Source organism: Muscardinus avellanarius (genome assembly GCF_963383645.1).
Source record: "Muscardinus avellanarius genome assembly, chromosome: 20".
Taxonomy (NCBI): Eukaryota; Metazoa; Chordata; class Mammalia; order Rodentia; family Gliridae; genus Muscardinus; species Muscardinus avellanarius.
Window position 1 is genome coordinate 18,014,324 of NC_137806.1, and position 27,848 is coordinate 18,042,171.

Here is a 27,848-nt window from a genome sequence, read left to right on the forward strand (position 1 = left end):
CTCTACCCATAGCACACTAACTCTGCTCCACCCCCAGCCCCGCTGACCACACTTCTACTTCCTGTCTATCTCACATGACTAGAACCAGGCAGCATTTTTCTTTTCTTTGGAACTGGCTTAGTTTACTTAATATAATGTCTTTAACATTCATCTATATTATATAGCATGTCTCAGAATGTTCCTCTTTTCAAAGGCAGACTCATCGTGTGTGTGTGTGTGTGTGTATGTGTGTGTTTGTGTGTGTGTGTGTGTGTGTGTGTGTGACATTTTGATTATCCATTTTTCTATCAATGGTCATTCGGGTTGTTTCTACCTTTAGGCAATTGTGAATAATGCTGTCACGACCACATTATATACAAATGTCTCTTTTAGACCTGCTTTCAATTCTTTTTGAGTATATAGCGAGAAGTGGAATTTCTAAGTCATGGGGTAGTTCTATTTTTTATTAATTAGTTAATTAACTTTTAGATACTGCCAAATTGCTTTCCAATATTATGCCTCCATAATATTACATTTTCAGCAACAATGCACATGCATTACAATTTTTCCATTATCCTCATAAGTAGTTGTTATTTTCCGTTTTTTTTTTTAAATAGCAGTCATTCTATTGGGTGTGAGTTGGTATCTCATTGTGGTTCGCATGCCTTTTTCCTATATTTAGTGATATAGACATTTTCACATGCTTATTAGTCATTTGAGTATCTTCTTTGGATAAAAATTCAAGCCTTTTGCTTAGTTTGAATCGGGTTCACTTGTTCTTGAGCTTAAGTAGTTCTTTATATATTCTCTGTATTAATCTGATGTCAGATATATGGTTTGCCAATATTTTCTCTCATTGTTTGGGTTGTACTATTTTGATTGCACTTCAGACATGTCCATTGTAATTTTAACCATTCCAGCCTTTGGGGGCTGCTCAGTCTGGGTTAGATATGCCCTCTGCACTTTGTTGATTTTACCCAGGACCTGTGTCTGGGTAGACCCCTCTCTCTGCAGATGGGCTCTAACACTTTTGGACTGAGAAACTGTTACTTGATTCTCCCTTGACTCTTAGTATTTTGTTGGTTACCAGTTGAAACCTGTTTCTTTGGGGATGAAAGGTTCATTCTTGCATACAAAAATCTATCTAAGTCATTACTATTGGCATCTTAGACTATTGTATACATTTAGAAGGTAATAAAGTGATTGAATTTCTTTTTCTATGCCTCACAATCTACTAATTGACTAATAGTAAAAATCATTTACTATTCCTTGAGGATCTATAAGTCGGCCACATAGGATCATTATCAGTCGGTTTATGAAGGTGGCTTCTACTGTCTCTAGAATGAGAATCATGATTGCAACAGAAATCATCATCTATGGTGCCCAACTGCTCACAATGGCATCATTAAATAAAAAGTCAAGTAAACAACTTTTGGGGGAAAAAAAATCTAAGGCCAAACCTGACGTCAAATTGTGAAGTAGGTGTGAATACTGAAAGCCTTTTCTTACCGATTGCTAAAGCACAACTGGTTTTCATCCCGAGAAAGACTTAGGGATGAGTCAAAGAATCACTTTTAAAAGACTAGATTTTGCCGGGCGTGGTGGACGCTTGTAATCCCCGCGCTTGGGAGGCAGAGACAGGAGGATTGCGCTGGTTCAAAGCCAGCCACGTGTGCTGGCTTAAGAGACCCTGTTTCCAAATAAAAATATAAAATAGGTCTGGGAGTGTTAGCCCGGAGGTAGAAGGGTTTCCAGGAACCCCAGTACCACCAAAAAATGAAAAAAAAAAAAAAAGACTGGATTTTGGTTCACAGTTTGTTCAAAATTAAAAAGACCCAAACCTCGCTTTACTCCGAGAGAGCTATTCATCCTGCCACGAAGCACCAGTGATTTCTATGATTTTTAAAATGATCATATATGTGATTAAGTCAACAGCTTTAAAACAGGAGCCACAACATTTCAATATATGACCTAGGAATATGAAGAATAAGAGTCTTTATATGTACACACACATTACTTACACAAATAATATTGTGAATGTGTACAAATAAGCCCTATATTTTTGTTCTTTAAGAATATTTCATGCCGGGCATGGTGGTGCACGCTTGTAATCCTCGTGCTTGGGAGGTGGAGACAGTAGGATCGCGCTGGTTCGAAGCCAGCCTCGCTGGCTTAAGAGACCCTGTTTCCAAAAAGAAAAAGAAAATAGGTCTGGGAGTATAGCCCGGAGAAGGGCTTCCAGGAACCCCAGTACCACCGGAAAAAAAAAAAGAATATTTCATAAAACGCCTGTGGAACAATTTAATTATCATAATTCCTTCATTTACCTTTCAATGCATTCTCTATTTTATATCTGAAAAGAAGAAACATGAGAATTTTAATTTCTGCAATATTTTTTCCCAGTGGGCAGCTATTGCCAGCAGCAGGAATCCTGAACTCCTGAAAGTTTGTTTTCAAACGAGACTTATGACAATTATCTCTTGTTCTCTACGACGTTTTCTTAGAAGCCAGTGTGAGTGGGTCTATCTATTCCTTAGTCTCTTCAGCCATCTCCAGGCCGCAGGGCCACCGTGGCGCATCTCCCAGAGCGGCAAATCTTTCAATGGTCTAGTGTTCCCAAAGGTCAGCCGCCCCATACCGCACAACTCCCTCTTCTGTCCCTCAGTCTTTTGTTAGAAAAAAAATCTTTGCATAGTTCCAGACATGCCATTTGCTGTGCTCTACTTCCTGGTATGGAGCATGAGAGTGTGGGGTTACGTGGCTTTTGCTTCCTTCTTAGTGCTCATGTTCAGGAATTCTGTGATAGGTAAGTATTATTAGACCTGCTGTGACTATTTAAAATGAAAAAGTTTGCTGGGTGTGGTGGCACATACTTCAATCCCAGTATTTGGGAGGCTATGACAGGAGGGTGGCAGGCCAACCACAGCAACATAGTGAGACTCAGAAACCCAGCAATACCCTGTTTTCAAATAAAATAAATAAATTAAATAAAAAGAGAAAGAGTGTAGCTTGGAGGTAGAATGCCCCTGAGTTCAATCCTTCGTACCTTCCTTCCCCTGCCACACATACACACAAAGGAAAGGTTTGCCTGGCACTATGCTCTTTAGAATAAAAATTTTAAATGGAATTAAATGCTATTAGCATAATATCAAGGATATAAGATGAGATTACAGTCTTAAAATGTGTGTGTGTGTGTGTGTGTGTGTGTGTGTGTGTGTGTGTGTGTGTGTATTAGTTACTAGGGATTGCCTAGGGTTTTTCTACCTCTAAGCTACACCCTCAACCCTATTTTATTTTAAATTTTGAAACAGGGTCTTGCTCAGTTGTTGAGGGCTTTGCTAAGCTACTGAGGCTGGCCTCAAACCTGTGATCCTTTTGTCTTGGCCGCCCAAGTACTGGGATTACAAACATGCGCCATCATGCTTGGCTAAGAGTGTCTTAATAGAAGTGGTTTAAAAAGTATTGATGAACTCTTTGCTTCCATAAGAAGGAAGCAAGAGGGAGTGTTTTCCAAGGGAAACATCACTGGGCTTCACTTCCGTGCCTCACCCCAGCCTCAGGAGGAAGCTCTTGCTGACTTACTGCACCCAGGGGCACCGTCAGAGGTGAGGTGTGATGAGTACGGAGCCACTTCGCTGTCCTGTGCTTCCAGTAAACCCGATGAAGGGCTCCACTTTTGAGATCACCCCATTGCCATGTTTCCCTCCTGCTTTTATCATCCAAGGGACCAGCTGGGCCTGTAGTTTATCCAGGGATTGTGCGATTTCTAATAGCTTTGGCTGTCAGAGTTGCCAGTGGGAAATGGTTATTTAGTGTGTTTAACAGCTGCGAAGGAGAGTGTCATTGTTGTTTATGGCAAACGATGGCTGTCCCGGATGCTACAGCAGTCTACACATCATAGATGCATCTAGCTTGGGGATACGGAGATGAGCACAGGCTGGATTCTTAAATCTCCACTTCCACCCCCACATTCTTGTTGTCATTTCAAAAGTCAGCATGTTCTGCAGCTCATGGTGGCACACTTATAATCCCAGTACTTGGGAGGCTGAGACCAGAGAATCGCAGGTTTGCGGCCAGCCTCAGCTACTTAGTGAGGCCCTCTGCAGCTCAATGAGATCCTGTTTCAAAATAAAGAATACAAAATAGGCCTGGGGGTGTAACTCAGAGGTGCCCCTGTTTCAGAGTGCCCCTGGGTTCAATTCCTAGTTCCATTAAAAATAAAAAAAATCAGCTGGGCGTGGTGGCGCATGCTTGTAATCCCCGTGCTTGGGAGGCGGAGACAGGAGGATCACGCAGGTTCGAAGCCAGCTGCGCTGGCGTAAGAGACCCTGTTTCAAAAATATAAAAATAGGTCTGGGAGTGTAGCCTGGAGGTAGAAGGGCTTCCAGGAACCCCAGTACCACCAAAAAAATAAAAAATAAATAAAAAAATCAGCATGCTCATTGTTTTACTGATCTTGTCTGATGTCGGCACTAGTTACTTTCCCTGTGTTAAATTCTGCACGAAGCTGGGCGTGGTGGTGCACGCCCGCAATCCCAGTACTTGGGAGGCTGAGACAAGAGAAAGCAAGTTTAAGACCTCTGCAACTTAGCAGAGAGGGTCATGATAAGGATTTTCTTTCAATTTGCAAAGCATTGGAAAGCCCACAGTGAAGCAGGAGACTGCCCATCTCGTAGGTTAGTCTGGCAACTCTGTGGGCCCTGGATAGGTGATAGGCGTGCAGCAAGCCTGTGAGTGGAAGGGACAGTGACGAGTCCTTTAAAATAAGGTAATGACAGCAGTTATACAGGAAGAGCAGCTGATTCAATCACAAACACAGCCCAAGCGAAAGCCAGCAGAGTCAAAAATAATATCCAGGAAAAAGACTCTTCTTGGGAAAAGAGCCTTTTTCTCCTTGCTGTACATGTTCTCTCTACAACCAGCACGAGTCACTCAGTATTCTCCGTGTGCACCGACCTTCCTTGCCATTCCCCACGTTGTCCTTTGAGGTCTCCGTGCACCCCTCCCCCATTTCAATCGGCTCACAGTACCCAGTTTCCATGCTCCAACTCAAGCCCATTTCTCCCGTAAGATTTTCCTTGTATCCCTAAGAGACACAGTCGCCTCCTTCTCAGACCTCCACAGCATGTGGAACGAGCTCCTGCCTCTTTTTGGTGCCCACACCTGATTTCCATTACCAGTTATTTGTGTTTCTGTCTTAGCCTTTAAGAGAGCAAGGGGATGTTCCTAATCCATAATGCCCGTAGTCCAGCATTCAGGCGCACAAGGTAATAAGTCTACAGGGATGTGGCAGAATGAACCCTGGGCGGGTATTGACAGGGCCAGAGTTGAGTATTAGCTCTTTGATCATGGGCAAGTCACATGGCTTTTTAAAGCCAGCTGAGGTTTGGACCTAGTGTCCCCCAAAGGCCCAGGGTGTGTGTTGGGAGGTGGTAGGATCTTTAAGAGGTGGGGCCTGTGGCGATCTTCTGGTCACGGGGGCATGCCATTGAAGAGACCTGGCCGCTGCACCTCCTTCTCCTCCCCCTCTGGCTTCCTGGCCTCCAGGGGAGCCTCTCTGCTCTGCCCAGTTCTTCCACATGAAGCGCTGCCTCGCCACAGGCCCAAAAGCAGCGGGGCTGATCGTGAACGGAAACCCCCAAAACTCTGGGCCAACATAGCCTTTTTCTCTTTATAGGTTATCTAGGTATTTGTTATAGTGACAGAAGTCTGGCTAACTCAGGGCCCCAACGTGCCCAAGCATAAAACGAACATGGCAGTATTTTCCTCAAAGAGCTGCTACACAGCTCATATGACATAATGTATGTGAAATTTAGTTTCAAATTGTAAAGTACAATGCACATATAAGTATAAACAGTAAATATTTGAAGAATTAAACTTAAGAGTTTGCAAATGGTTTCTACAATTCTCTAGGGCACTGGTATTTTTTTTTTTTTTTTTTTTTTTTTTTGTACGGGGATGGAACCCAGGGGCACTCTACCTCCAAGCTATATCCCCAGCCCTATTTTTTTTTTTTTTTGTAGTCTTTTATTTGTTGAAACAGGGTCTCACTGAGTTGTGAAGGGTCTCACTAAGTAGCTGAGGCTTTCCACAAACTGTGATGCTCTGGTTCTCCCCCTTCTGAATGCTGGGATTATAAGCATGTACCTCCACACCCGGCCCAGGGCATTGATATCTTAATAACCTTCCTGGGATCCGGTTTGAGGCCAGCCTTAGTAACTTAGTGAGACCTTCAGCAACTAAGCAAGACCCTGTTTCAAAATAAAAATTGAAAGGGCTGGGGGTGAAGCTTGGATGTAAGATGCCCCCCAGTTCAATTCCCGGTACCAAAAAGAAAATACTGCTGCTGCTACTACTACTATTACTACTACTATTACTATCAACAACAACCACCTTTCTGTTCTACATTAGCTCTCTCAAAACTTGCCAGTGCCACTTACTCCTTTTACTCAAGAGAACTCTCTCAGTTGGGCCTTCGATCACTGAATTAAAAAGACACAGAGAACTATTTTCAGAAGGCTCCTATCTCCCTCCTAGGAAATCCCCCATGATTTAAGTTGGCTCAGGAGTACGATGGCATGAGTCATTGTGTGTGTGTGTGTGTGTGTGTGTGTGTGTGTGTGTGTGTGTGGTGTGTGTGTGTGCACGCGCGTGCGTGTGAAATTATTTTTTAATCTTGGTATTTGTGTTTTGAGAGAAAAAGTTGAGTGAGGGTTGGATCAATGTGAGATGAGATAAGAGACTTCACAGTAGTCAAGGCACAAAATTGTAGAAACAACCTGTAGAGATAGATAAAGGTCAACATAAAAACCTGTGCACACAGAGAGAGACATACAAGGGGCCAGCACAGCAGCTGCTGGTACCTAAGCAATGTATTTTGCAGAGGGATACATTTTGTTTGTCCTAGAGTAAAGTCTTTGGAAGGTGGTTTTCTACTTACCCCATCCCTATTTCTCTAAAGATGTTGTTAGAGGAAGACAAATGGATTCTGGAACACAGTAGTTTCTAACTTGCGGCCAAATTTGAGTTGGGCTTACAATTAATTCCTGGGTAGTATAGCAGACTTTCCAGTTACATAACACAGAGGCCTGCATTATTTCAAAAAACACATGGTATTTGCTCTGGAAATGATTCTGGATTCCAGGCCATGGCAAATCCAAAGGAACTGACCACTGCCATTTCCGGGACTCAGTTAGGTTTGGAGGAGGTTGGGTTGGGGGTCTTGAGAATCTGGGGGAGGAGGAAAGAAGCCAGGAGCTGAGGAAAGGACAGAGAGAATGGGGTGACTTTTTCTTTTAAGGGGATGGGATAATTATGTCTTTAAGGCCATAGACTCATCCAGAACTGGCCCTCCTCTCTACCCCAGCTTTGGGCTCAAGACTCTCCCAGCTGCACCCCTCCCTTTTCTCTCTCTAGACTGTCAGTTTATCAGGCATCATCTGAATAAAATTGTTAGTCTTGACTGAGTAGTGGAAACTGGGATACACTTCCCTCAGGGCTAAAGTAAACAGAACAGAAAAGAGCAGTCTGTTGACACGTCAGGGACACTAAAGAATCTGATTTCTGAAATCCAACCACAGTTTTCTTGGGCACAGCCAATTGGCTTCTGGGGTCCCCTACCCCTCTGCCCAACCTTCTTCGTGAAGTCACTTTGATGAGTTGGTAAGTGAAATCCACGTTATGAAACGCCTTTCTCAGCTGTGTTAACGGGAAACTGAGAGTGCTAGATATTTTGTTATTGTAAATACACGCATAACTGAAGACTAATCAAAAACCTCCCAGTAAACCAGATGATCATATAGCTAAATTCTACCAAACATTCAAAGAAGAATTAATTCCATTTTTCCTTTTTTAATCCATTTCCCCTCCGTTCCCCTTTCGTCCCCCCCCCCTTCTTTTTCTTCTTTTTCTTGAACCAAGGGGCATTCTACCTTCAAACTACACCAATACCCATTTTTATTTTTATTTTGGAACAGTCTCACTCAGTTGCTGAGGCTGTTTTTTCAACCTGCAATCCTCTTATCTCAGTCCCTCAAGTACTGAAATTACAGGCATGTACCAAAGATACCAACACTTCTTAAACTCATTTTATGAGACTGGCGTCACGTTGATACCCACGCCAAACACATAATGAGAAAATAAAATAAGGGTTAATTTATCTGGTGAATGCTGATGCAAAATTTTCAATAAAATATTAATAAACTAAACTCTCAACCACATATGAAAAAGATTATACATCTCAAACCAAATGGGACTTGTCCCTGCTATGCAAGCCTGGTTTATTATATTCAAATCAATCAATGTGATATATCATCACATTAACAGAATGAAAGTTAAAAAAAACCCACATGATTATATCAATTGATACAGAGAAATCCTTTGACAAAGTTCAACACTTCACAACACAAAGTTCACTCTCGCAACTTCTGCTTAACATAGCAACGGATATACCATCAAGAGAACGCTGAGGATTGCAGGTCGGTGATAGAGTGTGTGATTAGCATGTACGAGGCCCTGGTTTCAATCCCTAGCACCAAAATCAAACAAAGCATTCAGACAAGAAAAATAAAGGCATGCAAACCTGAAAGGAAAAGATGTAAAAGTAAAAAATAGAGGAGGGAAAAGAAGGTGAAACCAAAGGGATCAACAATCTCTTCAAGGAAGTAATAGCAGAAAATTTTCCAAACATAGAGCAAGAGGTCGATACACAGGTCCAGGAAACTTATAGAACTCCCTTTAGACAGGATCAGAGAAGAGGATCCCCACACCACATAATTGTCAAAATGACTAATGTGGAAGCCAAGGAGAGAATCTTAAAGGCAACAAAAACAAAAGGCCACGTGACATTCAGAGGCAAACCAATTAGAATAACTCCAGACTTCCAAAACCAAGTTATGAAAGCCAGAAGGGCATGGAGTAACATATTCCAAACTCTGAAAGAAAACAACTTCCAGCCAAAAATTTCCTACCCAGCAAAACTATCCATCAAATTAGATGGGTAAATAAGAAGCTTCCATGACAAACAGCAACTGAAGGAATTTATGTCTTCAAAACCAGCGCTAGAGAAAATACTCAAGGAGATTAACTGCAAAGAGGAAATGGGTAATACAAGCCAGAACCAAAGAAACAAAAATTCCCATCCAGCAGACAACTAAGCAAAGAAGAATAAACAGTATCTCAAACAGAAATAAGATCTTAACATGTTGGGAATTAAAAATTATCTCTCTATAATCACACTGAATGTAAACAGCCTCAACTCCCCAATAAAAAGACATAAAGTGGCAAAATGGATTAAAAGCCAGAATCCATCCATCTGCTGCTTACAAGAAACACACCTTACAAGTAAAGATAGGAACAAACTCAAGGTAAAGGGCTGGAGCAAGGTAATCCATGCTAATGGTACTCGAAGATAAGCAGGAGTAGCAACTATGATATCAGACAAGTTAGACTTCAAACCCAAACTTATTAGAAGAGACAAAGAAAGTCACATTTTACTGGTAAAAGGAATAGTCCAGCAAGAGGAAATAACAATAATCAACATCTATGCCCCAAACATAGGGGCAGCTACTTTCATAAATCAAACTCTTTGTGACATGAAGTCACACATAAATCCCAACACAATAATACTGAGAGACTTCAACACACCTCTCACAATACTAGAACGATCTTCCAGACAAAGGGTCAGTAAAGATGTCTCAGAACTAAAGAACACCATTAACCAAATGAACCTGTTGGACACATATAGAATATTTCACCCAACTACAGCAGAGTTTACATTTTTCTCAGCTGCTCACGGAACCTTCTCCAAAATAGATCACATCCTGGGACACAAAATGAGCACTAGCAAATTTAAAAAATGTTACATACTTCCCTGTGTTATTTCAGACCATAATGGAATGAAACTAGAAATCAACTATAAGAAGACCCTGAGAAACAACATAAACACGTGGAGACTGAACACCACACTTCTGAATGAAGAATGGGTCATAGAAAATGTAAGAGGTGAAATCAAGAAATTTCTAGAAACAAATGAAAATAAAGATACAACATATCAAAACCTCTGGGACACTTTGAAGGCAGTATTAAGAGGAAAATTTATAGCACTGAGTGCTCACACAAGAAAAACAGAAAATCTTCAAATAAATAGCCTAACAACACACCTCAAAGCTCTTGAAAAGCAGGAACAATTGAACCCCAAAGCCAGCAGAAGACAGGAAATTATTAAAATTAGAGCAGAAATTAACAAAATAGAGAATAAAAAAACAATACAGAAAATCAACAAAACCAAAAGCTGGTTTCTTGAAAAAATGAACAAGACTGATAAACCACTAGCCAACCTAACTAAAAAAAAGAGAATCAACCCAAATTATGAAGAAAAGGGATGAAAAAGGAGACATTACTACTGACAGCGTAGAAATCCAGAGGATTATACGAAACTACTTTGAAAAACTATACTCCAAAAAATTAGAAAATCTGGAGGAAATCGACAACTTCCTAGATAAATACAACCTTCCTAAACTGAGTCAAGAAGATATAGAACACTTAAATCAACCAATAACAATCAAAGAGATTGAAACAGCAATAAAGAGCTTACCATCAAAGAAAAGCCCAGGACCAGATGGTTTCCCAAATGAATTCTATAAAACCTTTATAGAAGAGCTAACCCCAATACTACTCAAACTATTTCGGGAAATAGAAAAAACCAGGACTCTCCCAAATACATTCTATGAAGCCAACATCACACTAATACCCAAACCGAATAAAGACAGTTCAAGGAAGGAAAACTACAGGCCTATATCTCTGATGAACTTGGATGCAAAACTATTAAACAAAATACTAGCAACACGCATTCAAAACCACATCAAGAAAATCATTCACCATGACCAGGTAGGGTTCATCCCAGGGATGCAAGGCTGGTTCAATATACGAAAATCAATCCATGTAATTCATCATATAAACAGAATCAAAGACAAAAACCACATGATCATCTCAATAGATGCTGAAAAAGCATTTGATAAAATTCAACATCCATTTATGATAAAAACACTGCAGAGAATTGGAATAGAAGGAACATATCTCAACATTATGAAAGCAATCTACAATAAGCCCACTGCCACCATCATATTAAATGGGGAAAAACTTCAAGAATTCCCCCTAAAAACTGGAACGAGAGAAGGATGTCCACTATCACCACTTCTCTTCAGTATAGTACTAGAGACTCTAGCCAGAGCAATAAGGCAAGAAAAGGAAATCAAAGGAGTACAAATAGGAAAAGAAGAACTTAAGCTTTCACTATTTGCAAATGACATGATACTATATTTAGAAAACCCAACAAACTCAACCAAAAGGCTTATAGAACTGATCAACAAATTCAGCAAGGTATCTGGATACAAAATCAATCTTAAAAAATCAGAAGCTTTCCTGTACACCAACCATAAATCCACTGAAAAAGAAATTCAGAAAACACTTCCACTCAGGATCTCCCACAAAAAAATAAAATACCTAGGAATAAACTTGACCAAGGAGGTAAAAGATCTCTACAAAGAAAATTATAAAACACTGAAAAAAGGAATCGAAGAAGATCTTAGAAGATGGAAAGATCTTCTATGTTCATGGATTGGCAGAATAAATATCATTAAAATGGCCATCCTCCCAAAAGTGATCTACAGACTTAATGCAATGCCCATTAAACTACCAAGATCATTCCTCACAGACATAGAAAAATCAGTCCTTAAATTTATCTGGAATAACAAAAAGCCTAGAATAGCCAAGGTAGTTCTCAGCAACAAAAACCACGCAGGAGGAATCACAATACCTGACTTTAAACTATACTACAAAGCCATTGTAATAAAAACAGCATGGTACTGGCAAAAGAACAGATATATAGACCAAGGGAGCAGAATAGAAGACCCAAAAACAAGTCCACACACTCTCAGCCAATTGATTTTTGACAAAGGAGCCAAAATCATACACTGGAAAAAAGATAGCCTCTTCAACAAATGGTTTTGGCAAAACTGGTTAACCATATGCAGAAAATTGGATGTTAATCCCACTTTTTCACCCTGTACAAAAGTCAACTCACAATGGATCAAAGACTTGGAAATTAAACCAGAGACTTTGAAGCTCCTTGAAGAGGGCATAGGTCCAACACTACAACACATAGGCACAGACAAACATTTCCTCAACAAGACCCCAAAGGCACAACAAATTAAAAGGAGAATCAATACATGGGATTGCATGAAACTGAAGAGCTTCTGTTCAGCAAAGGAAACTATCAAGAACCTCAATCGAGAGCCAACAGAATGGGAGAAGATTTTTGCCACCTACACCACCAATAGAGGACTAATATCTAGAATATACAGAGAACTCAAGAAACTCAACACTAAGAAAACAAAGAATCCAATAACAAAATGGGCAAATGAACTAAATAGACACTTCACAAAAGAAGAAATTCAAATGGCCAATAAATGCATGAAAAAATGCTCAACATCACTGGCAATCAGAGAGATGCAAATCAAAACTACCCTGAGATTTCACCTGACTCCAACTAGAATGGCCATCATTCAAAACACAAACAACAACAGATGCTGGCGAGGATGTGGAGAAGTGGGAACTCTAAGACATTGTTGGTGGGATTGCAAATTAGTGCAACCACTTTGGAAAACAGTATGGAGAATCCTCAGAAGAATGGGAACAAATCTACCATTTGATCCAGCAATACCACTGTTGGGTATCTACCCAAAAGAAAAGAAACCAAACTACCAAACTAATGCATGTGTATCTATGTTCATAGCTGCACAATTCACCATAGCCAAACTATGGAACCAGCCAAGATGTCCATCAACAGATGAATGGATTACAAAACTGTGGGATATGTACACAATGGAATTTTACTCAGCCATCAAAAAAAAAAAAACTCAATTACGTCATTTTCAGGGAAATGGATGGAACTGGAGGACATTATGCTAAGTGAGATTAGTCAGGCACAAAAAATAATAAATCAGATGCTTTCCCTAATATGTGAGAGTTAGGGAGAAAAGAGGAGCAAACAAGACAACCTAAAGGAGGAGAAAGGAGAGGGGAAGAGGAAAATCTCTAAAGCACACAATGTACTTAAACATATCGAAGTCAATCACTAAGCCAAGCAAGGGAGGGAGGGACGGGGAGGGAATGGGGTGGGAATTGGGTAAGGGTTAAATCAGCGATGAGTACATGTGTGTACACACAAGATTTTTACCCCAATAAGTTGTATGAATATAATGCACCAATAAAAAAAAATAAATAAAAAAGAATAAAAACTAGGGCTGAGGGTGTAGCTCAGAGGTAGAATGCCCCTGGGTTCCATCCCCAGTACTGAAAAACAAATAAACAAAAAACAGACACTTAAACTAGTGGAGTAGAATAGATTGTCAAGAAATCAACCCAAACATATACGGTCAACTAATTTTTAACAAGGGCACCAAGAATATACAATGGAGAAAGGATAGTCCCTTCACTAAATGTTGCAGGAAAATTGACTTTCCACTTGCAAAAGAATGAAATTAGACCCTTATACTATATAAAAAAATACTAAAATGGGTAAATGAGCTAACTGTTAGACTTGGAATGATAAAAATTCCTGGGAGAGAACCTAGCAGAAAAGCTCCTTGACATCAACCTTGACAATGACTTATTTTTGTATATCACACCCATTATCTTGGCAACATTTGTTATCTCTTGACTTTTTATAATAACCATCAGAAAGGGTGTGAGGTCTCCTGGGTATCTACCCAAAAGGATTAAAATCAGACCACCATAGCAATATATGCATATCTGTATTTATTGCAGCACAATTCACAATAGCCAAATTATGGGACTAGCCTAGGTGTCCATCAACAGATGAATGGGTTCCAAAATTATGGGATATAGACACAGCCATAGGAAGAACAAAATAATGTCTTTTGCAGATAATTTAATGGGACGGGAGAGTATTATGCTAAGTGAGATTAGTCAGTCACAAAAAAGTAAAAGGTCATGTATCTTCCCTTATATGTGGAAGCTAGGGAGAAATTGGGATACAGGAGGGACTCTAGACAATGGAGGGGCCTTCAGGATGGAGGCGGCTGGGGGAGGGATCGATGAAGGAACACTTCAGTGGACACAATGAACACACACCAAGTTATCAATGCCTCTCTCTCTGGAGATAGAATCCAAGGTCATTGTACACTGTCCAGTGGCGTATAAACTGGTCTGGTCAACTTGAAAAATCAGTCATGAGGTTCCTAACAAAAGTAATAGAACTACGTATGACCCAGCAATCTGTCTTCTGGCCATATACTCAAACGAAACTAAACCATCACCTTGCAAAGATTGGTGTTGACCTGCTCATTGTAGCATTATTCAAAACAGGCAAGATGTGGGAGTAACCTATGTGCCTATCGATGGATGAATAGATAATAAAATTGTGATATATTTATATATATATATCAATGAAATATATTTCATTGAAATATTATTCAATGAAATATTATGAAATATTACAATGAAATATTATTCAGCCTTAAAAATAGATCCTGCCATTTGCCACAATAGGATGAACCTGGTGGACATTGCGCTAAATGAAATAGGCCAGAATGAGAATTATTGTGAGATCTAAACAAAAAATTCAAATAAATAGAAATAAAAAATAAAATTAATGGTTATGGGGGAATAGGGAGATTTAGATCAGCGTTGGATACAAAGTTGCACATGAGTAGGGCAGACAATTCTGGAGCTCAAGGCACAATGTGAAGACCGTAGTTATTGAAATTACACTGTTTTTGGATTCCCATGAAATGAGTAGATTGTAGCTGCTCTTTTTTTTTTTTTGGTGGTACTGGGGTTCCTGGAAGCCCTTCTACCTCCGGGTTACACTCCCAGACCTATTTTACATTTTTATTTGGAAACAGGGTCTCCTAAGCCAGCGCGCGCGGCTGGCTTCGAACCTGCGCGATCCTCCTGTCTCTGCCTCCCAAGCGCGGGGATTACAAACGTGCGCCACCACGCCCGGCTTGATTGTAGCTGCTCTTAATCACAAAAACCAACATGGGTGACTGTGCAATGATGGATATGTTAATTTGCTTCCATATAGTAAGTATTTTACTATTTATATGTATCCCACAACATCATGTTTTCTGTCTTAAATATATGCAATAAGCCAGGCATGGTGGCACACTTGTAAACCCAGTACTCGGGGCTGAGGCAGAAGAGCACAGGTTTGAGGCCAGTTTCAGCAACTTTGACCCTGTTTCAACATAAAATGGGCTGGGAGTGTATCTAAGAGGTAGAAAGCCCCTGGGTTCAAACCCCAGAAGAAAAAAAATATATGTATATATCTGAATAAACGTACATGTGTATGTGTGTGTATACAATAAAATTTATTTGTGTGTGTGTGTGCAGGGGCTGGAACCCAGGTGCATTCAACCTTTGAGCTACATCCCACGCCCTATTTTGTATTCTTTATTTTGAAACAGGGTCTCACTGAGCTGCGAAGGGCCCAACTCGGTAGCTGAGGTTGTCCGCGAACCTCAAACCTCCAGTCTCCACCTCCCAAATGCTGGGATTACAAGTGTGCACCACCACCATGCCCGGCTTTACAATAAAGTTTATTTAAATGAAAAACAGACACAAACAGATGAGGAATGCCTGGTAATTAGAATCCCACTTGATAAAAGGCTCCAGTCACCAAGCCATCAACTAACTCTCTTTGATGTAGATTATCCTGACCAAGCTGATTCAGTAGACTCTTTTTTTCAAAACATTACCAGACTCTGACGAAACCTGACTGCACCTCTGTGACTTTGTATGGCTCTTCACAGTCCCTGAGCTAAATGATCTCTGGAGGCTGTCTCTGGCTCTAAGAACTATAACGCTATGAGTTGCTTCTGTGTAGTCATGCTCATGAAAGCCTCATACTGCATTCTCACTTAGCACGGGAAGGATCAGAGCGGTTAATTACCAGCCTCAGCCCATGCAGCAAGAAAACATTCATTCCGAAACCAGACTTTCTGAAGCTCAGGGGCTCGGGGCTTCCTTTGCTAGCTGATGGCATTCAGCGTAGATAGACCCAAAATTTATCACCCAGAGCAACACTTCGAGAGTAAAGGGAACAAGAACAAGAAATATGATACCTACTTTGTAGAGATGGTCATGAAGGTTAAACCCAATATTTTGTATAAAGTTTTCAGCACGCAGTGTGGTTACTGGGTTTTGGTTATTATTGAAGCTTTGGCCCCAAAGTAGCAGACTCACCACTTACCAGGTGTCATAGAAGGTCCCCTGAAGAACTCAGGTATTAATGTTCAGAGTTGATATGATTAAGTCATGAGGCATAAACGCTGACATATGGGTACTTTTGGCAGAGGACGAAGGTAAGGTAGTTTAATTCTACAGGATTTATGAGGTACTTTAAACTGATAATCATTATGTGTTGCTTGCCACTCATAAAAGCCCTCCTGTGTGATTAAGCAGTTTCTTGTTACTCAAAGGGAGCCTCTGGGGAGGCTGCCTCACACCCAACCCCGATATGGCTCTTCAAAAGTAGACTGAGCCGGGCGTGGTGGTGCACGCCTGTAAGGCAAGGACTTGCTTGGGAGACTGAGAGAGGAGGACCGCGGTTCAAAGCCAGCCTCAGTAATTTAGCAAAGCCCTCTGCAACTTAGTGAGGCACTGTTTTAAAATAAAAAATGCAAAGGGCTGGGGCTGTAGCTCAGAGATAGAATGCTCCTGGGTTTAATTTCCAGCAACACACACACACACACACACACACACACACACACACACACACACCACACACAGAACAGCCTTAAATTTCAAATATGATCCCTCTCACTAGTATCTTAATCTTCACTAACTCCTCAAAGCCACAGCTATTAGACAAGAAAAATGGAGCGAGTCTCCACAGAAGCAAATCTTTGGCGTGCCACTGGGATGCATCTGGTTTTGAGTATATCCTTCCCCCTTTTTAATTCCAGGGCAAATTGTTAGATGATGTCTGATTTACTACATGAAAGGGGGCTCCCAAAGCTTGCTTTGCCACCAGATTTCTTACTATGTGGTCACAATAACAGAGAACAAAGCCAAAATTTCAGGAAAGCCTCCAATCCTGTAATTGACTCTGATTCAACAAATACCTTGACCATGAGTTGCAGAGACATCACACTGGGAAAGTTAAGTGCAAGAGCATTAGATACAGACTCAGGTTCAAATCCAGATGCTGCCACCGTAGATGTTCGATGTTTTGAGCCTCAATTTTCTATGCAAAAAGGAATATGATACCTACTTTGTAGAGATGGTCATGAAGGGTAAGCCCAGTATTTTGTATAAAGCTTTCAGGACACTGTGTGATTACTGGGTTTTGGTTATTATTGAAGTTTTGGCCCCAAAGCAGCAGACTCACCACTTACCAGGTGCCATAGCTAGATATAGAAGGTCCCCTGAAGAACTCAGGTATTAATGTTCAGAGGTGATATGATTAAGTCATGAGGGTTATAATCTCATCATTGGATAATTCCACTGTGATGGATTTCCCATGACTGGGTGGTAACTCAGGCCAGCCGGGTGTGGTTGAGGAGGTGGGTGCCTGGGGTGTGGGCTTAGGCTCTGTGCTTGTGTCTTTGAATCCTTTTGCTTGCTGGCTTGCTTGCTTTGGCCTCCGTGATAGGAGAGCAAAGCCCTTGCTCTCTCCCTCTCTCCTCTTCCCACCTCTATGCCCTGAGCTGTGCACATGTGGCCCTGCCTGACCCAATCTCCAAAAAACTAGCAGCAAATAAAGCTTCCTTCCTCTAAATTGTGTGACCAGTCATTTTGGATTATAGCAGTTAGAAATTCTGTCTGAGACCGCAGATGAAGGAACTTTGCCCACAGCGCAACTGCAGAAAGCAAAACTCTTGCTTGATCATGCCTTGGACTTTCTCTATCTGTGTGTTTCCTTTAGAAACACGGACTTTGGAGGACAGAGATAGGCTAGAGTGCAAACTCTGATGGTACAGATTCCATCTTAATCTTTTTTTTTTTTTTGCCATCGCCCATAACTACTGAGAATATATTTTTAAAACTTCAATTAAAATGTATTAGCTAACTACAATAAGGAATACTGTAGATAACACCATCTTATAAAATCTGAAAAATAACATTTCCTTACCCATGGTGCCTTTTGCATAGTTGGCCATCACTATGAAATGAATGAATGGATTGATGGGTCACTCAGACATCATTGAGACCATCACTGGCATCTCTGTACAGTTGTTACATCCTGCTTTCCCTGATGTATTTGCTATTGGCTGTATCAGTCAAGGTCCCAGCAGGAAATTGATGACTCTCAAATTACAATGCTTCAAGGAGAGCTTAATAAAGGGACTATTTATAAACGTGTGAGTGGGATGTAAGAGAACCACCAGGGATGCTAGTGACACAGGAAGGGCTCTTACCACTCCTAGGCCCCCAGGGGAAAGAGAGGAAGCAGAAATAGGAACCTGAAAAAAAGAGTGTTTTGTGGAGCAGACTGCCTTGGCAGGAGCCTTGGCCTCCATGGGCTACAGTTAGAGCGGTGGAGTAAAGAGCCTGAGATCACTCTCCTGCTTCCCTCAGATCTGCTGGTGGTTCTCATTGGCTGAGCCCAATGGGATTCCTGGGGCCATGGAAAGCCATGGACGCAACCCACCAACAGGTGTAGGGAGAAGGGTGTGGCTCATGGGTGGTATTGAGTATGCACACCTTCTCTGAGACACGTGGTATCTTTTTTAAAAAAGAAATTAAGAGTGAACAACATTGCCAGAAGTTTTGTTTCCTTAGGCTGCTTCTACCTGGAATGCCACCACCTCCACCTTCCTAGCCGGAGCCATCTCCCCTGATTAGCCAACTTGTACTCAGCTTTCATCACCTGCAGACCAGGAGGCGTCCCTCCTTGGGACTGTTGAGTACCTTACTCTATACGTCAGCATGTTTCATGTTGTAATGATTAGTTTCCTTCTCCAGGAGCTCCTGGAGCCAAGGATTATGTGTCGGTCTCTTGTCTGTTCCCCACTAGCCCACTGACGTGCAAAGTTGGTTGAATGAATGGCATGTTTCATGAAATGAAAAACCTGCTTACCAGCAGATTACTTGTTAGGACCAACAGAGATTCCTAGGAGCACTTTTGAATTTGAGCATCTGGAGTGTGTTAGCAGTGGCTGTGGAATATCAAACCAGCAGGAAGGTGTGGGTGGGGAGAGTGGTCAGACTACAGAGAGATGTCTGGAAAAAGAAAATTCCATTGGTAACTTCCTTGTTAAGGGACCTCAGGCATTATTTAAATTCACACTCAAATTCCCAGTAGCATTGATCCCTTCCTGGAAGCTCTGATAAAAGAGACACTAAAACAAATGGGGTATATCCTGTTAGGGAGATCAGAGGCTCTGACAGGAGGCCACGAAAGGCTAAATAGCTTAAAATTTCTTTCCCAGGCTTATTGTTACTCCTGTTTTGTTCATTTGGGGTCAGTTGTATGCATGTATATTTGTGTATGTTTATGCATATGAGTGTTACGCATATGTGTTTTGCCAACCTTCCTGGTCTAGAGGTGATTCTATAAGGTTTTACTTAGGAGTAAGAATTGGGCAGTGGAACATTTATAGGTGGAAAAGGTATGAAAATGGAAGGTGGTACCTACCCTGCAAACTTTTCCATTATCACCTACCCTTCTTCATTCCTACCCATCTTTCTCTGTATGTGCGCACGAGCACGCGTGCGCGCGCGCACACACACACACACACACACACACACACACACACACATACATCTGTTCTTTCCCTTGATGAATTCTCCTGGGTATTCCATTCTGACTTGACATTTTCTGTATGGTAGGTTAGTCCACAAACAATAAGTATTTGCTGAATGATCACTGTGAGCAGGGCAATAGAATTCTATTCATTGTGTGGATTTTGCATTTGCACAAAGCCTCAAAGTCCTCTTAAAGCCTACACATATATTCTTGTAGTTAGCTCTTTCCAAATAACAAGAATGCTGAAACTTCTGTTATTCTAAAGAACTTGGGATACTTTTCATACTCCTGAAAATGTGGCCCAGGGGAAGTGTGAATTTGGTGAGGCTCACATGATGACAATAGAGGGGAATATGGGTCTTCTCACTTCCCGTTAGATGACATTGTCTTTCTAAAAATGAGGTTAATGAGGATTAGTGGTAAGAACATTGCTTATTCTTTTACTGGTGATATCCTGAAAGATGAGAGCTATGTATTGACCCAAGGAAGTCCTTAATACTCTCTATGAGGCATGGCCAGGTGTGTTAAGCACAAAGCTCCCTGAAATTCCTGAAAAGCACCGAGTTACATGATATAACTGTAATTTGAAAGAGCTGACACAATTATATTGGAAAATAATATTGCCTTAACAGTTGCTTTAAGAGATAAGCTAGCTGGGCATGGTAGTGCCTGTCTGTAATTCCACAACTTGGGAAGTTGAGACAGGAAGATCTCAGATTCACAGCCAGCCTCAGTGAGACCCTACATAACATAGTGAAATTCTGCTCCAAAATAAATAAATAAATAAATAAATAAATAAATAAATAAATAGGATTGCAAGTGTAGCTCAAAGGTAGAGGGTCTCTGGGTTCAATTTCCAGTTACATACATGAAAAAAAAAGAATATCCCTAATTTAAAAGAAAAGAAAAGAAAAAGGAAAGAGAGAGAGAGAGAGAGAGAGAGAGAGAGAGAGAGAGAGAGAGAGAAATGGCCACCCTGTCTGATTCTTTAATTGACATTGAACAACCCCAGTTTAGCATTTCTTCCTAGGATGAATGTAGACCATACTTTAAGGTCATTTTGATTACTTATAAATTATACTTTATGTCAATTTAAGATTTAGAAAAAGTGAATGGGAGCCAGACCTGGAGTCTAAACCTCTCCATCACACTCTCGGGCTCAGCGTGGGCTAGGATAATTCAGGAGGACAAAAGAAAATTCACCACCAAGTTTATATTTATTCAGGAAGTTAAAAGAGTTGTTGGATGTTACTGCCTAAGGCTCTTTTGCCCACAGACATAATTCCAGTTTCCACAAATTCCAGGGCTTAGAATAAGTCCTTAAAGAGAAACCAGTAATATTATGGAAGCCAGAACTCAGAAATAATCTCCACTTATGAATGGTTGAAGGAAGTATTCATCCTGGGTCAGGGTCTTGGTCAACTTCCCCACTGCTATAATCCAAAATGACTCTTCCCCACTGCTATAATAATCTCCACTTATGAATGGTTGAAGGAAGTATTCATCCTGGGTCAGGGTCTTGGTCAACTTCCCCACTGCTATAATCCAAAATGACTTTATTTGATCTCAGTATTTTTGAGATTCTGGGTTCAGTCCATGTGAGCCCAGGTTCTGAATCTCAGGGCACAGTGGTAGGAGAGGGAGAAAGGGAGAGAACAGGGGCTCTGCTGTCACATCTTTGGAGATTGGAGACAAGGGAGCAAGCAAGCAAGGGGATTCAAAGACAGTCCCTAAGGCCGAGCCCGAGGGACCCACCTTCATCAGCCACACCCCACCAGTCTGGGTTACCACCCAGTAAATCCATCACAACGAATGCAGCTCTTGGTGAGATGACAACCCTCATGACTTAATTACGTCAACTCCAAACATTAATACTGCGCTCTTCTGGGGACGTTCTACATCCAACCATGACAGGCAGTTTGAAGCTTCTTGCTGCATATCCCCTTCATCCCTGTTTTCTGGTCTACCTGCCTGGACTTTAATGCCACAACAGGGCCAAGTGGAAATGACTGCTCTGAGCTTCTGTAGTGGCTCGTGAGTGGAGTATCTGGTCTTGCCTTTCTTTGTGTAGTTGAGAGGCTCAAATTTCTCACATGGAAACTGAAAGACACATACTCTGCCCACTACACAAAATTATTGGAAAAGTCCAATAAAATCAGGTATTGGACTCCATCTTATCCATGGAAAGGTACCAGATAGATATTATTAACATTTTGAACTGATATGGAAACAAAATAAAAATAGTGCCGAAATTTTCAACAAAACCCCTTATTCTTTCATTGACAATGTGTTTAAGTAATATTTTTGGCACAGTGCTGTGGTCTGAATGTTTTTGTCCTCCAAAATGCATGTGTTGAAATGCTACCCCCAGGGAATAGTACTAAGGTAATGAGGAACTTTGAGAGGTGAGTGTTCATGATTGGAAGCGGAGTGTTTGCTCTAGAAAAACCTATAATTTAGCAGGATAGAAGGGCTTAGATAGGGGATTCCTCTCAACATTACACATACCAGATTGTTTAAATGCAGGTTGTGGTTTAGCATGGCGTGTTTGTGTGTGTGTGTGTGTGTGTGTGTGTGTGTGTGTGTGTGTGACTGAGGATCGAACCCAGGGGCAGTCTATCTCTGAGCTACATCCAGCCCTTTCTAATTTTTATTTTGAAACAGGGCCTCACTAAGGTGCTGATCTCAAACCTGAAATTCTCCCTTTTTCAGTCTTCCAAGTACTGAGACAGCGTGGCTTCTTAATAAAATGAAAAGCCTAATGGTTTGCCAATTTTTAATACAGGCTGAATATCCCTAATTTAAAAAAAACCAAATCTCACATGCTCCAAAGTGGAGCATTTTGAGTGTTACAAGTGAAAAACTATACCTGGCCTGGCCTTACTTGACGGGCCATTAAAAACACATAAAATCATCTTCAGGCTGTGAGTATGATGTGTATGTGAAACATAAGTGAACTTCATTTCTAGGCTTGGGCCCCATTCCTGAGATATCTTACATATATCCAAATGTTCCAAAATTAGAAAACACGGCCGGGCGTGGTGGCGCACGCTTGTAATCCCCGCGCTTGGGAGGCAGAGACAGGAGGATCGCGCAGGTTCGAAGCCAGCCGCGCGCGCTGGCTTAGGAGACCCTGTTTCCAAATGAAAATGTAAAAATAGGTCTGGGAGTGTATCCCGGAGGTAGAAGGGCTTCCAGGAACCCCAGTACCACAAAAAAAAAAAAAAACAAAATTAGAAAACACTTAAAATCTGAAATACTTCTGGTCCCAAGCATTTTGTTTTATTTTATTTTACATTATTATTATTATTATTATTATTAGTAGTAGTAGTAGTAGTAGTACTGGGAATTAAACCCAGGGGCATTCTACCTCCAACATATATATACCAACAGCACTATTTTTTATTCTTTATTTTGAAACAGGGTCTCACTAAGTTGTGGAGGGCCTCACTAAGTAGCTGAGGCTGGCTGAGAACCTCTGATCCTCCTATCTCACCTCCCAAGTACTGGGATTACAAGTGTGCACCAACATACCTGGCTCCCAGTATTTTAGATAAAAGATGCTCAGCATATAGTACCTTCTCATCACATCATCATGGTCACATCTGATTAAACTAGCATTGTAAAGCATGTGAAGGCATGTGCGGGAGAGAAGCTCATGACTAGCATACCTGACTCCCTTTGAGAGCTAAATGCTTACACTGGTGTATCAGCTAGGACTTGTCCTGTTATAATGGGATGGAACACCTGACAAAAATCAGCTTGATTACAAAATATATATATATTCAGCATTAGCTGACTTATGCTGAAAAGCCTAGGGTTAAGCTTGCTTCCGGCATGGCTGAGCTGGGGTTTCAGTCAATATTACCAGGACTCAGTGTGAGTCCATCTCTTTTCCGCTTTGATTGGAATGGACTTAAGTCTCAGCTGCATGTAAGAGCAAGATGTCAGCCACAGCAGCAGTTTCAACCCTGAGAGTGGCCTCAAGTTTCATGGACAGTGGATAAGAAGAGTAGATGTACTACCAGATTTCAGAGAATTGTCTGGTTTCATCTCATTAGCCCTGATTGGGTCACATGATCACCTTGTACCAGAGGGAGATGCATCTGACTACTGGGATGGGCCTGGGTTACATGTGTCACATTGGGGGACTTGGGATTAGTTCCATGGACCACATGAAGTCACAGGAACCATGGCCCCTTAAGAGTGGGAAGGGCTGGCTTTAAAGAGGAGATCAGACCACACTTACTAGCTAGAAGTTGAATGAATGCATAGCAGCAAAACCAACAGATGCTCACTAGAGTTGGGCTGTTGTCATTTCATTCCAGCATTGCTGGAAAAAAGCTGGGACAAACAAATTCAGCAAAGCAGAGACTTGTGCTGGAGAGAAGAGACACACAAATCTAAGGAGCTCAGCCTCTTTTCTCCAAATAGAACATAGTTTATACTATCGAAGACAGATGCTTGTTTATTTTGTGCTGAGCACGCTCCAGCCAAGAGAATTCTAAGCATCCTTCTCTCTGCAGATTGCAGACTGGGGTAAGGCTTTGCAACTCTTACTAAAGAGAAACTAGGGGGTGACTTCTTAAAATGAAGTAATAAACATGCTTGGAAAAAAGCTAAAGTGCTATGTTATTTCATAATTCTGGAATGCAGAGCAATAAAAGATAAAATAATTCCGAGCAATAAAAAAGAATTCTTACTAGCTCAAAGAAGAAGATCTTTCATCTATGAAACAACTTTATTTGGATAATTTTGGCATCTCAAGAGACTTTCCCTGTGGCTCTATTGTAAAATAACTCCGCATGTTTTTATTACAGATGACTCTGTGGGGCCTGGGAATCAAGAGATGGCTTGCTGTGTTGAGTTGCTATGTGACAAGGCTTTTTTATAATGTACATGTCCTTAGGTCTACTCTTAATTTATACTCATTTTAGAAATGCAATTTTTGAGGTAATTTTCATTAAAATCTTTTATAACACATAAATTTGAAATAATTGGACTGAAGCCTTGTTTACCCGAATTGCCTATACCAGTACTATTTCATGGGTTATAAAAGTAGGACAAATTTTTTGAGCTGGTTTCTGTTGATGAGAATTTGGAAGTGATTTGTGATTTCTGGGAAAAAAACTTTCCCTAACACAGGTGATATTAATTATCTTATGAGTTGACATTGATAGTGATTTTGATGCAACTAATGTTTATGAATCTAAGAAACACAGTTTTTTTTTTTTTTTGGTGTTAGGGATGGAACCCAGGGGCATTCTACTTCAGAGCTACACCTCAGCCCTATTTTTTATTCTTTATATGGAAACAGGGTCTCACTGAGTTGCAAAGGGCCTCACTAAGTAGCTGAGGCTGTCCGCATACCACGATCCTCCTGTCTCAGCCTCCCGAATGCTGAGATTACAAGCATGCGCCACCACACCCGGCTCATAGTTCTTTATTTTACTAATTGAGTATGGGAATCTGGTGGATTCTAATCCAGATGAGATATTATCTAGGAACTAGCAAATTTAGCATACATTTGGGAGTGTTTCTGTGATGGATAATATCAATTTTTGAAATAATTTTTCAATTTGAAATAATTAATCCCAGTTAAAATAGAGGGAATCTAATACCCACATAACTTATTGTGGTCTAGAAAAGCCTTTGTTGGGCTGTGTGTGGGGGGCGTGTACTGGAAACTGATCTATTTTGAGCTACACTCTCAGCCCTATTTTAATTTTATTTTGAAGCAGAATCTTCCTAATTTGTGCTGGTCCTTGCCAAGTTACTGAGGCTGGCTGTGAACCTGTGATCTTCCTCTCTCAGCCTCCCAAGAACTGGGATTACAAGTGTACACCACCACACCCAGCTTGTTGGGCTAAGTGCTCAGTACAAAGTGGGCACAGAAAGTATGCCAGGTTAGGAGAGGAATTGAGTAGGAAACTGCAGTGTAATTCAAGGGATATTCGAAGGGATCCTATTTAAAGAACAAGCTTTCATAGACATGGCCCATAATAATACTCAGAAAAGTATTTGTTCAATGAAAGGAAAAGTAAATAAATGAATCAACATAAAATCATCTTGCAGGCAAAATTAGAGAGGTATCACTTAGGTGTTCTTCTTAATGCCCTTAATAAAATGTCCTCATTTCTAGCAGGGTTTTAGCAGTGTCACAGCAGTGTCACATGTCATTAAAGAATATCAGGTATCCTGTCAAGTCTACACAGAGGCACTACCTTATCCCAGCTAGAATGATTTTTATAAAAATAATAACAAATGCTAGTGCAGATGTAGAGAAAAAAGTACACTGGTACACTGTTGGTCAGAAGATAAATTAGTACAACCATTATAGAGAAGAGCATGAAAGATCCCCCAAAAAAACTAAAAGTAGCACTGCCATGTGATCTAGCCATCCCACCTCTGAGTATACATCCAAAGGAAACATTAGCATACCAAAGAGATCCTGGCACACCTATATTCATTGTGGAACTATTCACAATTGTTAAGACATGGAATCAACCCAGGTGCCCATCAAAGGATGAATGGATAATGGAAATGTGGTATATACACAATGAAATACTACTCAGCCATAAGGAAGATAAAATACTAACACTAGCAAAATAATGGACCTGTGTTAAGTGAAATAAGCCAGACCCAGAGGGACAGGAGCTACATGCTCTGCCTCATATTAGCAAACTAAGGAAAGTCAACTTGAATAGTGATTACTAGAGGTATGGAAGGGTTGGGGAGGAAAGATGGATAACGGAAGTGTAGATTTGACTGGTACATATTGCGATTTTGTGTTGGACTCTTACATTGAACCCCATTAATATGTTAATAAAATAAGTAAAGAATATCGTACCAGGATTCAGAGGAGAATGTGCACACCCAGCTATCCAGAGATAAAAAGAACTGAACAGTGACGGAACGTCCAAAAGCACATGGGGCTGGGCATGGTGCACACGCCTGTAATTGTGGCACCCGGGAGGCTCAGACAGGAGGATTGCAGGCTTGCTGCCAGTGTCAGCAACTTAGTGACGCCCCCCACAGCCTAGAGAGACCCTGTTTCAAAATAAAAAAATAAAATAGGACTGTGGGTGTACCTCAAAGGTAGAATGCCTCTAGCTTCAATTTCTTCAATCCCCACAATGCAAAGTACATGGAATGAGCTCCCTGAATTATGGAAAATAAAATATAATTTTCCTTGTTCCGCCATATTGGCAGAAATCCTCTTATGGAGAGACCCCTTACCATTACCTCTAAGTAACTGATGTCTCCAAGTGGATCCCACAGGATCTGGGGATTGCACAACTTGAGGACAACATTCATAGACACTCCTATGTGAATGGAACCTGAGTGTTGTGGACCCCAACACCCCCACAGTTGTTCTACTCAGCATCTGTTGTCTAATTTGTTTCTTGTCCCAAACCTGTTCATTAGGGCTTGGCCTAATTTTCTTAGAATTTGATTCTATATTAATGAGTAGGTTTGCAAAAAAAAAAGTATATATGTAAATACTTCATTTTCTCTCTCTCTCTCTCTCTCTCTCTCTCTCTCTCTCTCTCTCTCTCTGCTTTTCTGGTTTGTGGGGCTGAAATTTAGGAAGAAGAATTCCAAGAAGAACCAGAGTGCCTCAAAATGGAACAGAAGACATCAGGTAGAGTCTGTTCAGTGTGACTTCTCCTTTTCTGCACTGCTGTTGCTGACAGCAGGGCTCAGAGCATCCCAAAGCTCTGCAGATTGCATAGAAAAATGTGCATGTTTCAAATGATTAGAAACATGGCTAGAAATTTCCCTTGTGATATATTCCAGGAACAACATCTGGGCAATCTGGTCATAATGCAGAAAATAGCTTGTTCTCGTCTTTGTCCTTTTTCTTTTATTGATTACACTTCTGGATGAACAAATACTTGTAGAGTAGATGATGATGATGATGATGATGATGATGATGATGATGATGATGATGATAATGAAATTTTACATTAGGTCAGGCCAAAAATAAGGAGTATGGTTATTTCCTAAAATACTCATGATTATCTTGGAAAATGTTATTTAGCTAAGTTTACTGGGTTGATTTCTTATGTTAGAATATAGTCAAATGTGT

At 40.8% G+C, this 27,848-nt stretch overlaps 1 protein-coding gene across 1 annotated transcript in view; it reads left to right on the forward strand.

Annotated features, from left to right (window-relative positions):
- The window catches only part of FAM107B (family with sequence similarity 107 member B), a gene marked incomplete at its 5' end in the record, with an annotated part of 200,593 nt that overhangs the window by 60,713 nt on the left and 112,032 nt on the right, over positions 1 to 27,848 (forward strand). Inside the window, one exon of the mRNA XM_080716995.1 lies at positions 27,347 to 27,401. Coding sequence (XP_080573121.1) covers positions 27,347 to 27,401 — 55 coding nt within the window. The remainder of the gene's footprint in view (positions 1 to 27,346; positions 27,402 to 27,848) is intronic.